At 39.6% G+C, this 13,200-nt stretch overlaps 1 protein-coding gene across 1 annotated transcript in view; it reads right to left on the reverse strand.

Annotated features, from left to right (window-relative positions):
* The window catches only part of PLEKHH2 (pleckstrin homology, MyTH4 and FERM domain containing H2), a 95,730-nt gene that overhangs the window by 38,534 nt on the left and 43,996 nt on the right, over nucleotides 1-13,200 (reverse strand). Inside the window, exons 11-15 of the mRNA XM_028104047.2 lie at nucleotides 11,508-11,644; nucleotides 11,285-11,395; nucleotides 11,032-11,118; nucleotides 9,280-9,438; nucleotides 405-485 (exon numbers count right to left, since the gene is read on the reverse strand). Of these exons, the coding sequence (XP_027959848.2) occupies nucleotides 405-485; nucleotides 9,280-9,438; nucleotides 11,032-11,118; nucleotides 11,285-11,395; nucleotides 11,508-11,644 (575 nt within the window). The remainder of the gene's footprint in view (nucleotides 1-404; nucleotides 486-9,279; nucleotides 9,439-11,031; nucleotides 11,119-11,284; nucleotides 11,396-11,507; nucleotides 11,645-13,200) is intronic.

Here is a 13,200-nt window from a genome sequence, read left to right on the forward strand (position 1 = left end):
TATAATGGATCTCTACTCATCCATCTGGATGGATAAAGGATTTGATGGCCTGGGACAGGACTGGATTCTTGTCCCTCCCCAGATTTTTCTTTCCTATCTTGCTGTCCCCTTCCTTCAACCTTACCTAGTCTGTCAGAACCTCGGAAAAATGAGAAATTGCAGTTGGGAGTGGGGAAGGCTTTTCTCTTTTAAGACCAAGATGCATTCCTTAAAAGTTGCTAAGACTTCTAATTAAGAATCAAGAACCCTGTAGGTATGTGATTACCTCAGTAATAAATTTTATGCAAGATTTCAACCTTATCAAAAATTCTAAAGTTTTAGCTAGCATGGAACTGTGAAAGAGAACACTTTAAGCCACAACCAACAAAAATTTCTCAATTAGTTTATTAAAAATATATACATACCTTATCTTCTTGACTACGAAAATAATATAATGTTTTTCCTATAAGAGTACACCAGACTCTCTTGGAGTAGCCATGCTTTACCTGAAATCATATTTCAAAGAATTACAAATGTAGCTCAGAACTCGGACACCCTGAAGTATAGCATATACACTCTACCTGAAACTCTGTATGTATCCAGTTTCTTCAAGGTACAAGTGATATTCCAACTAGATTGTCCAAATGCAGTTTAGGATTGACCTGTTACAGCAGTAGCAGGGCATGTCTGACTTTGATGTTCACCATTTAACACTTAAAAAATGTTTGCTGTATACTATTCCTAGGGTTGAGAATTCAAAGACGGATAAAACAAGATGCCTATTTTACAAGTAAGTGTATTTCATAGTTTCCGTGTTTCACAGATTTTCAATAACCTTGTGGCTCTCTGGGTTAACCCCCTAATAATGTTAGAAATGAGAAGATTAAAATCTAAAAAATTCTAGTGCTCTCCCAAATGTTAAAGATTCACTCATTCAAAACATTTGATGCCTCCTCCAGAAGGATTCATACAAAATAATAAAATAATATTAAATTCTATAATTACATACTGAATTCTGCCTATACATCAGAACTATGTTAAGTGAGTGGGACAGAATTTGAATCTAGCTCCTGAAATTGAATAGTCAGAGATTGCTCTAGGGTCTGGGAATAGGGATATGAATAAGACACAGGCTCCTTCCACAGGGAGCTCACAACCTTGAGAGGAAGACAACAAAACCAGCAGTATGCTATATACTGTCATTAAGAACACAAAAAGTTTACATTTATATCTGCTTCATGTGGAAGACATTTAATCAAAACTTTTACTGAATATTGTAGGTTTTTAATCATCTGGTGGCTTTATGAGGATCCTTGCTGGGAGTTCCTCCCTGCCCCAGTCCTGCCCAGGTACAGGCATCGAAGATCTTTGCCAGACAGTCCCGGCCACACTGTCAAGCCTAGAAAAAAACCAAGAACTCCATTCTCGCCAGTGGGTAAGATTTACAATAAGCCCTAGCGCTCCAGACCAAGAATGTGGCGTGCCTGGTGGCACTTGCCCTATAATCCTACTTCCCTGGCAGCCCTGTCAAGCCTTGAGGCTAGATTCTCTCCCGCAACAGAGTGGGCTTCAACCTGGAGAGGTCCACCTCCTAGAAACCAAGACACTGGCCAGTAAAACTAAAGCCTGACATGCGGCTGTCAGGCTTGCCCATGGTGATAAGAAGTAAGGAGAAAACTAATGCAGAAGACAAGGAAGTGCTTGGGGATAGGGGCGGGGGTGTGTTTTACAGTTTAGAAGAAGGGGCTCAGGAAGGCCTCCCTGACATTGAGTCAGGCCCTGAAGGAGGTGGATGAGCCATGCAGTCATCTGAGGGAAGAACACTCCGGACAAAGGGGGTAAGAGTTAAGGCCCGGAGATGGTGTGTCTGAGACCGAGCAGTGAGGGGAGAGGAGAGGTCATTGGGGAAGGGACATGAGGGGTGAGGGTGGGAGGCACGCATGTTTTGCAGGGCCCTTGGGATGACTTACATTGAAATGGCCTGTTCTGATAGTAATACACTGAGAAGAAGAAAAGTAACTGCCACAGTAGATTTTACTGGAGGCAAGTCACTACAGTAGAAAAAGGCCTGGTTTTTGAGGTCAAGGGGACCAATGCTTAAATTCCAGTTCTGCCTCATGCTAGATGGAGGTCCCCAGGTGACTGACTTAACCTCTCAGCCTTTTTGTCCATAACGTGGGATTATTGTATAACTTATTGGGCCGATGTGATGACCAAGGGAGAACATGCAAATAAAGGAAAATAGTAGTTACTCAATAAATGCTTCCTTCCTCACTATGAATAAGGAGAAATAAAACACGTGTCATTTAAACCCACACACGCAGCCAGCCTTTGGGCTTTCAAAGCTGTGGTTTAAGCAAACACCACGATCTAACAGTGTGATGGATTTAGAATCCTGCTTGAACAAAAACAAAAAAACATTTGGCAAGACATGTTTTAGTTTAATTAAATTTAGAAACATATTTACAGACAAATATCCTGGAAGTTTTAAATAGTTTGTGTCACCCAGGTTTGTTTGTTTGTTTTTGTTTGTTTGTTTGTTTCTTTTCTTCTTCTTTTAAACAAAATCCAGAAGGGCCTCTCATCAAAACTGGAGTATAATGCATCTGGCTGCAGAGAGCATACTTTTGAAATGATTTATCTTTAAAATAGAACAATGTGTACCTTTGAAGAACTACAAGTTAACAAAGACCTTTGCCAATTCACTGTAAAAGTTGTCTTAAAAGCACAATCTGTTTTTATGTGTACCTCTAATTATATTAGGATTTCTTAAAACTCTGACTTATTCTGAAAAATCCATAATAAAGCAAATTATGCTAGAAGAATCCTCATAAAAGTTTAAAAGACAACCTCAAATCCCAGGGCTTTGGCAAATGAAATAATTGAAATAATCATTTTTTTTTACCTTGAATCCATAACAAAGGTTCTGCCTGAACTTTGTTTTTTTTTTTTTAAAGATTTTATTTATTTATTTGAGAGAGAGAGAGAATGAGAGATAGAGAGCACGAGAGGGAAGAGGGTCAGAGGGAGAAGCAGACTCCCTGCTGAGCAGGGAGCCCGATGCGGGACTTGATCCCGGGACTCCAGGATCATGACCTGAGCCGAAGGCAGTCGCTTAACCAACTGAGCCACCCAGGTGCCCTTTTCTGCCTGAACTTTGAAGACACGGTGTATCATACCCTAATGATTAGCCTCTGTCATCACACAAAATACAAGCTCCCGTGGTCGTCTCTCCTCTCCTAAATTCTCATGCCTGTAGCGTTCCCCACCACAAATCCTGTCGCCCAGCCTTGCTGACTTCCATATCTAGGTGAAAATCTTGTGAGAATAATAGCTAGCATGTGGGGAGTGTTCATGATGTGCCAGGCACTGTTCTAAAGCACTTTATATGCTTAAATAATTCATTTCATCCTCCCAACACCCCGTGAGGTTGGCACTATGATTAACCCCCCACTTTACAGATGAGGACAGTAAGGCACAGAGCCTGCAGGTCGCCTATTCAAGGTCACGCACGGGCAAGTGGCAGAGCCAAGACTTGTGCCCATGCTCTTGCCCTAGCCTCTGCTTCACTCACTCTCTACATCCTGGACTCAGTTTCTTGCTCTTTTCCTTTCCGATGACCTTTGGTGTCCTTCCATGTTTGCCATCCATGGCAAACATGGATCCCCTCCACCACACCCTCAATTTTTTTTTCTTCACTGGAAACTGCTCTACTTCTGAAACTGACATTCTATTCTCTGATCTCAACCTTCCCCCACTCCTTCACTCCTTACTGGCACCACTCCTGTTCTTTGACCTCATTCCAAACTTTAAGTCCCCTGGTTCTTCCATTTTATTCCAGTTTATCAGCTCTCTCCCGGCCTCTCTTCCTTCTCTGCCAGCTTCGGGTCCTGAGTTTGGTCACAAAATAACTCTTGCTCCAAGGCCTGGGACTGTGTTATGTCCTCTGCTTCTAACATAACCACTCAAGAAAATTTCGTCTCCATTTGCTTTTAAGTCATCCAGTGGAGAGTGTGGGAAGAGGGAGGGAAGGTAATGAGGGGTTTCAGACATAACATTAGCCATAGTTAATAACTTAAAATTGGGTGATAAATATATGAGGATTCATTCTTTTTCTTTTTTTTTAAGATTTCATTTAGTTATTTGAGAGAGGGAGAGAGCACGAGCAGGGGAGAAGGGCAGAGGGAGAAGCAGACTCTCCACTGAGCAGGGAGCCCCATGCGGGGCTCAGTCCCAGGACCCTGGGACCACGACCTGAGCCGAAGGTGGACGCTTAACCGACTGAGCCACCCAGGTGCCCAAGGGTTCATTGTATTATTTCTTCTACTTTCACATGTTTGAAAATGCCCATAAGAAAACATTTACTTTAAATCGTCATCTTGATAGATATGTGTAAAGCAAGTAAAATGTTAATTGTAGAATCTAGGTGGTGGGAATATGGGTGTTCACTGTACAACGGTCTTCCAACTTCTCTGCATATTTGAAAATTTGCATAATAAAATGTTAGAAAAAAATGACTATTCCCACATCACTACAATGTAAGTTCTCTGCTCTTATTTCTGGGCATATGAAGATGTGAGAGAAAAATAACCAATATGAACTCAAATCACTAAAGTCAGGTGGGCCCTGATAACACTTAACATTTTTCTATCTACCCTTGAGTATTTCCATATGTCCCTGATTATTCTCAGTCCTTTCCCTCGTTCTCACTAAATAACTTTGTCTTGTGGAGTAATCTTCGTCAAGAAAACTGAGGATATCAGATGGGATCTTACTCAATGCCCCACAAACTTAGATATTTATCCTTCTTCGCCTTTCTGCCAGCCTGGCCCTTCCCCCATGCCCGCCCACCATGCTGTTCCACCATGCTGTTCCCCCATGCCCACCTACCATGCCCACCCACCCACTTCTTTTTTTTTTTTTGAGATTTTATTTATTTATTTAATTGACAGAGAGACAGCATGAGGGGGAACACAAGTAGGGGGAGTGGGAGAGGGAGAAGCAGGCCTCTGGCCGAGCAGGGAGCCCGATGCAGGGCCCGATCCCAGGACCCCAGGATCATGACCTGAGCCGAAGGCAGTCGCCTAACCAACTGAGCCACCCAGGCGCCCCACCACCCACCCACTTCTGAGCTTTGTTCTTCATCTCTCTCCTGGCTTCTTCCCCTCAGTTTGCAAACTCAAGGTATGCATTTGCTATCCTAAAAATGCTTCTCTCGACACGATGTTCCCTTCAGGTTCGTTCCTTCTAATGTGCTGGACTGTGCGATCAGTCCTCCAAACTCAAATACTGTACTTACTCATCTCCCCTTTACCTTTCAACATACTGCAATGTACCTTCCTTGGTGAGCACTCCACAGCATCTGATACTGCAGACCACTCCCTCCTGTCACACACTCCACTCCCCGGCCCCCATGACTTGCTTTCCAGGGTCTCTTCACACATCTCCTTTATGTGCTCTCAGCTTTTGTAAAATCCGGTGTTCCAGCAGCAGTCCCCTGCTCTGCCACAACACACATGTCCCTGGGTGACTTCTCTCACTGTCACGAATTCAACCACCAAATACATGCTGAGGATTCCCCGACTCCTTCTCTCCAGCCCAGCCCCCTCCTCCGATGTAGCCTGGTGTTGCCACTGCCTGCTGGACTTCTAAATTCTTAACTTAGGTATCCTCAAAGTTCTAAAAATTGGCATGGTCCAAAATAGCCTTTGAATCCACCTAAAACTGCTCCTCCTCTCTGAGCTCTCTTTTCATTTATTTTATTTTATTTTTTATTTTTAAACAGGCTCCACACCCAGTGCGGAGTCCAACAGAGGGCTCAAGCATGACCGTGAGATCAGGCCCTGAGCTGAAATCAAGAGCCGGACACTTAATCTAAGTGACTGAGCCACCCAGGGGCCCCACCCTGAGCTCTCTTATCTTTCACCCAGCCACTCTTCTCTTTCTCACTTCCTGACCCTGAATTCAAAAAATCGAATCAAAGATTTTACATCCTACCCTTATTTAAATTCACCCTCTCCTCTCTTTCCCTATGACCAGAGTCTCATCCTCTTCACAAGAACCACTTCTGCTAACTGGTCTTAGAACCTCCAGCTTGTCTCCGACAAATCCACCTTCCTCGCCACAGAGTGGCGAGATAACATGATAACAACATGAATATGCCCCTGCCCCAGTTTACCAACCTGAAGGGTTCCACACCACCTTCAGGGTGAAGCATAAAGTCCTTCACAAGACAAAAAAGCCCTCCATGATCAGGACCCTCCCAGCTTTTTCTCCAAAGGACTTGTTTTCAGTGGAGATGGCACTGCTTTGAGATACTCTGTCTTTGTCCTCCCTGTCTCCTAGCCTGGGAAACCTTCCTTGCCCATTTCCATTTGGTGTAACTATTCCTTCTCCTCCCTGAAGACTCAGCACAAATGAATCTTCTCCCAGAAGTTGTTCCTGATCCCACAGCCTAAATTAGATTTCTCTGTGACCGTACCATGCATCTCATAATTGCACTTGGTACATATCATTATAATATGCTATTTCCCTTTCTTTCCCAATATATGATGAGGTTCTCTGAGGGATGGGGCAGTGGCCTGTTTATCTTGATGTCCCTCACAGCCCATTGCCCGGCTCGTGGTAACTGCTCAATAAATTTTTGTTTTTTATTTTTTTAAAGATTTTTATTGATTTATTGAGAGAGAGAGAGAATAGTAGAGAGAGAGCATGAAAGGGAGGAAGGTCAGAGGGAGAAGCAGACTCCCTGCTGAGCAGGGAGCCCGATGCGGTACTCAATCCCGGGACTCCAGGATCATGACCTGAGCCGAAGGCACTCGCCTAACCAACTGAGCCACCCAGGCGCCCAAATTTTTGTTTTTTAAATAAATGACTTTTTAGACAGAAAATGTTCTTCCTAAGCATTAAAATAAAAGTCGTGAGAGTGACTATCCAGAATCAAATTAGTCAAGTTCTTAACATCTACCTACATATTTCTGTACTTAATAACAATGTGACAACCTGAAAAAATCTCCTCCCTTCCGAAGTATTCAAGTGCTGTTCTACAGTATCTTAAATTGTAGCCTGAATGTGGGCTCAGAACAAGTCACTCAGAATAACTGAGGGAAGTTTTTCTCTTATAAGGCTCTGAGGGTGAAAATATGGGGGTGGACATGAAAAATGGTAGGAAGGAAACCTAATAAGCATCCTGTCTACAAACCCAAATGGTTTAGTCATCTGATAATCACATCTACTTATCTTCATTTAAAATGCAATTGTGAAATGGGAGGCAGAGAATAGCAGAAATGTATCGTGCAGGAACTGACAATGCCATGTGGATAAAGAAAAAACAACTAAACAAACAGACTGTGGGAGAAGTAACAAACCCTTAGCCACAGGATCATATTAAAGTCTAAGGGTTTGATACACATGGTCCTTGAAATCAGAGGACAGCTAGTTATTATGAATTATAGTAAGAATATGATTTAAAGTAGCACTGTGTTCACTGGAAAAATATATATTTGCATAATACCAGGGAGTCTCTAAGTCACGGGTAACTGAAAAAACATTTTCATGGTAATGTAACATTTTGGAAAGAACACAGCACAATTCTTTGTTGAATGTATTGGTGAGTTTTTTCTCTTACTTTTGGTGTAGCTGGTCAATCTGTAAATATTACTGAGTAGCACCCATCTATGTTCCCACATCAATGCCAAGTATAAATTACATGGTGACATAGCTTGTCTAAATCTAAATTTTTAACTTCTTACATAAACAAAGCACATGAATGATGAGTGATTATTTAGAGGTTATTTTTGTGTGTGATATTTTATGTGTAAATATTTTATTGCATTTTTCTTAAAGTGACCAATAGGGTTTTTTAAATTGAAAAATAATATTTATCTTAGCATAAATCAATTCTTCCTCATTCTAAAAAAGTGAGAAAACAGAATTAAGCAACAATAAAATCAGAGTTACAATATATCTTGGTATATTTCATTTTCAGACATTTTTCTCTATATATATATAACAAAATGGGCTAATAACATAATACTGCTGTCTATTCTATCAACTAACAATGCATCATATTTCTAGAGCACTAAGTATTCTTTTACAATATTTAAATGGCTGCAAGTAAAGCATTATCTGATTATACATACTTGTTTAAACTATCCCCTACTTTACATTTAAGTTGATGCCAATTTTTCTTCATTATAAACTGTGCCAGGCAAGTAATCTTTCTGGGGCAATTGAAATGTTCTATATTGTGATAGAGTGATAGTAAATATTTGTCAAAACTCATCAGACTCTATACTTAAGATATGCATTTTCTTTATCCATTTTTTTTAAGTAAACTCCATGCCCAGTGTGGAGCCCAACGTGGGGCTTGAACTCACGACCCTGAGATCAAGACACGAGCTGAGATCAAAAGTCAAATGCTTAACTAACTGAGCTACCCAGGTGCCCTATGATCTGCATTTTAGTTATTATACCTCATTTTTTAAAAATAGGAAAAAAAAACAAACCATGCTGTGATGAACATTCTTACACGTAAATCTTTTGCAAACTAAGATCATTTCCCAAGTACAAATTTCTTGGACTGAGATTGCTGGATGAAAAGGTCTGTATAAATGTTTTTAAACATTTAATATTCATTCATTTCTTCATTCGAAAACATTCACTGAACTAACACTGTGGTCAAGATACTGCCAAATTGCCATCTTCTTCTTTTCTTTTTCCAAATTGCCTCTAAAGTAATATGCTCACTAGCAGATTTCTTAATTTGTGTCAATACTGTATTTCATAATTTTAAAAAGTATCCTCCCTTTGACCAGATTATTTTTTTTTAAGTACGCTCCATGCCCACAGTGGAGCCCAACATGGGGCTTGAACTCAGGACCCTGAGATCAAGACCTGAGCTGAAATCAGGAGTTGGACACTGAACCAACTGAGCCACCCAGGCACCCCTTGACCAGATTTTTAAAAATATCATTTGTATATTTCATGTCTACCAACTCTACTTCTTTCCCATTGTGTCCTTCGTTCTTTTCCCCCATTGATATTCATCCTTTCCTTACTGATCAGGAAAAGCTTGTTTTTCACATGTTTTAAACAACTTTCCTAAGCTTTTCAACTATCTTTTAAAAATTCTGGTTAGGGAATTTTTGATGGTAAGGACATTTGGTATCCTAAGTAAAATACCCTTCCTCTCCAAGGTAATTTAAATACTCAATACACATATTTTCTGACACCCACTTATGATCAGTGGGGCTAACACCCCAGTTGCCTAGGACACTTCTATGCACATAAAGGTCCTACCTTGGTGAGCAATCCCTTCACCGTTGGTTTGCCCTCAGGCTGCAGGAAAAGCGGGTTGGCAGCTTGTACTCGGAGAACATTCTGTAACACTTTAATCCATTCTTCCAATATATTGGGAGAATCTGCAGTCAGATAGTATGTGTGTTTTTCAGTGGTCAACTAGAATGGGATGAGAAAGAGATAGGAAAGGAAACTCTGACGATTTAGAATTATTAGCTTTTCCCTGTCTATCCTAAAAACATTATTAATTAACGTAGAAACAAACATGCCACATCTTGAATCCTAGGTGCTAAAAAATGACTCCATAAATAATTTAGAGTAGTCTAACCACTTTGTGAGAATTACAATAATTAACTTGGTGTTGAAATAATTTTTTCACTTTAGTTTACTTTGAAATTTTGCAGAGTATTACACTTTTGAGTCATGATTTTTTCTCTCGGTTACTCATTACCTTTTCTCTCTTAAATGTGCTATAGGCTCCTGGCTGTTGAAGTGAGCAGCAGCATGATTGGAGATTGTAATAAAATAATATATTTTTTGCAAATAAAGAGAAATAGAAATAGAAATAGAAAACAGATTTCTATTTGTTATAGAAATGAAGAAATCAATTATAAATAAAATAAGAAGACCTTGCTTAGAAGAGGAGAAATTCTTAGAACCTGTGATCAGCTATTATGAACCCACAATTTAGTCTTAAATTAACCACATTTCAAAACTTCCAAATATTTCAGAAGCTTGTAGATGATTCTTTTAAGATTTTATTTATTTATTTTAGAGAAAGAGGGAGAGAGAGAAAGGGAGAGAGAGTACAGGGAGGGGGAGGGGCAGAGGGAGAAGAGAATCTCAAGCCGACTCCACGCTGAGCTTGGAGCCCGACGTGGGGCTCAATCCCAGGACCCTGAGATCATGACCTGAGCTGAAACCAAGAGTTGGCCACTTAACTGACTGTGCCACTCGGGGGCCCCACTTATAGATGATTCTTATTGGCCATGCTTCAAGACAAAACTTTCCCTGATTCTCCCTTCTACATTTTTGGGCAGTTCTCAGGTATTATCTCCAGAAAACACTGATAATGAGCCTTATTCCTCTCCCCAAAGGAGCAAGATATGAAAATAATAATTATTGAAGGCATTTCAGAAATAAAGTGTCTGAATTTAAATCACATTTACCAAACTATCTCCAGAGTGTTTTACATTTAGTAGGCTTCTAGCAAGACTGGCCTTATTGTGTGGGTTAATGGCCAGCAGCTATGTCTAGGGTGTGACTTGGTGTGAAGTAGGACAGCCTTCTCCTCACCAATATTTTTCCCACTTAGACGCTATAGCAGCTGAAGTTCATAGAAGAAATGCCATTTTCTGGTTCTATATCAAAACGCAAGCTCTCCTGAATTTAGTAGTACATCAAACTAATAATATTGGGAATTCACTTCTCAGATAAGCCTTCCCTAAAATAGCTAGACAGTTGGAGAGCTGGAGAATAGCTGGGAGATCAAGTATAGGGAAAGATGAGTGTATGGGATAAAGAGCAAAGGAAGTGCTGTGGACAGTTACTCAACACAAACCTAGCTTATGTTGTACTTTTAACTGAGAAGGCCTGGGGTTTCACACGTTTTTGAGGCATCACACTTAACACAAAATGAATAAAGAAACAGTGAATCATCCAATCTCCTCTCTGTTAGCTTGGATAATTAAGAATTAGGTTTTGCATGATACAAAAAAGTAAAAAAAAAAAAAAAAAGTTAATATAAAGTACCTGAACTGTTTGTTTGTTATCTCCTCTTAAAATACCACAGGATGCACTAAGTTCAATATGGCCCTGGGGTTTTCTAATTACGTCACTCTGTAGGAAAGGAAGAAAACCGAAAGGTAAAGTGATTGATTACCTGTAACAGTAATAGTAAGAAATGTTTTGTATAATTAATTGCATTACAGGGAAGACAATCAATCAGAAGTTTGATTTATAGTTTGAGGAATTCAGCTGTAAACAGCAAGTGCTTCCCACTTACCGGAGATTTATAGTAAAGTAATTCACCACCTTTAAGAACAAACCACCTCCTCTTCCAAGTCTTGACTTTACCACTCATTTTTAATAAATAGCCAGATTTTTCCAGTGGTTCCTAATTAAAAAGAAATTTTAAAAATTTAAGTTTCCTTTTGGAGGCTCAAACTAACAAGATTCATTAATATTTTGTTTCTTTTTTTTTTTTTTAAACCTGATTCAGTGTTTACATTTTTCCCGTTATCACTGGATGATGAGCAAGTTTTAGGGAGCTTCTGTTCTGGCTGTGAGTACTCTGTGTCTGTGGAGTAAGCATCTGGGGGGATGGCATAATCACTTTCAGATGTCACTGAAGACAGAGACACACCTAGACGAATAAAGAAATAAATTAAGTCAATATTTAATAATCAGGTGGTCCAAATGCCAGCTGTGAGTTCTCCTAAGGAATACAGCTATTCCAAAATCATAAGCCTTCCTAGACTAGATTTGTTCTCATACTTTTTGCCAGAAAGAACTTTTAAAGCAGAAAACAGAACTAAAGGGTATGGATTATCATGCAAACCTCCAAGGAAGTCACAGAAATATAAATATGTTGGTATGATTACAAGCACAGCAAATTTTACAATATATATACACAAAATATATGCAAGGATACTAATGTATCTTTTATTAAGGACTAAAAACGTGTATTTACATATATATATATATATATATATAGGCAAACAAATGTGGGATTTTAATTTATCAAAATTTATACAATCACATTTTTTTTAAAGATTTTATTAATTTATTTTGACAGAGAGAGAGAGAGCACAAGCAGGGGAAGTGGGAGAGGGAGAAGTAGGCTCCCCACCAAGCAGGGAGCCTGATGCGGGGCTCAATCCCAGGACCCTGGGATCATGACCCGAGCCGAAGGCAGATGTTTAACTGACTGAGCCACCCAGGCGCCCCTACAATCGCATTTTAAACCACTTAGTTTTTGTAATCACTTTTAAAGTAATACACATCAAAAAGAACTTCACAATTCAGTAATATTTTTCATATAAATTGAATATACCAGTTTATAAATTTTTAAAATCTTTTTGTAAAAGAGAAGCAATAAGACTTAAAGATATAAACAGACTATTTCATTTGCCAGCAACTACAAAGTAAAATTCAAGGGAACATTTTCATGATAATTCACTTGCCTTTTTTTTAGAAAATGACTTACAAGTTGCAAGCCACATTTGCAGGGTTCCTACAATTGGAGATTTTCAATATAATAAAATCAAGGACTTACATTATTATTCATTGCAGTATCTGGCAATTTTTAAAAGTGTTTATTAACATTTAAGGGACTTGTCAGGACAATGTCACTATATCATTATTCTTGTTTATTTGACTAACACAAGTAAAAGTCACGACAATATTAATACCTTTATTTTTCACAGAATAACAGAATTTAGATTTATAAGGGAACTCAGAGATCATCTTGATTAATGCCTTCATTCTCTAAGGAGACTAACGTCCAGTGATTAAATTAAAACATTTGTCCAAAGTCAAATAGCTAGGCAGGAGCAATGGTGGAGTGCAAATCTCAGGCGCCCAGCCCCAGGGCCAGTGTGCTGGGAACTCCCCTGGGTGCCAGGGATAGCGCAGACAACAAAACAGAAAAATCTCTGCCTTCATAGAACATAGATTCTAGTCAGTGGAGACAGACAAAAAATAGGCAGTAAGTGCTAGGAAAAAATATAACATAGAGCACACCAGAGGGAATTAAAAGAGCTAGTAGTTGGAGAAGAGCAAGGAATTACAATTTGAATGGTGTGCTCAGGGTGGATCTCACTGAGAAGGCAGTGTTTGAGCAAAGCACTATAGTACGTGCCAGAGTTAGCCTGATAGACATGGCAGGGGGAAGAATACCAGGTAGAGGAAACAATTAGT

This window comes from Eumetopias jubatus, unplaced genomic scaffold (genome assembly GCF_037043125.1).
Source record: "Eumetopias jubatus isolate StellerSeaLion01/CBP00866 unplaced genomic scaffold, mEumJub1_p1.0 scaffold_9, whole genome shotgun sequence".
NCBI lineage: Eukaryota > Metazoa > Chordata > Mammalia > Carnivora > Otariidae > Eumetopias > Eumetopias jubatus.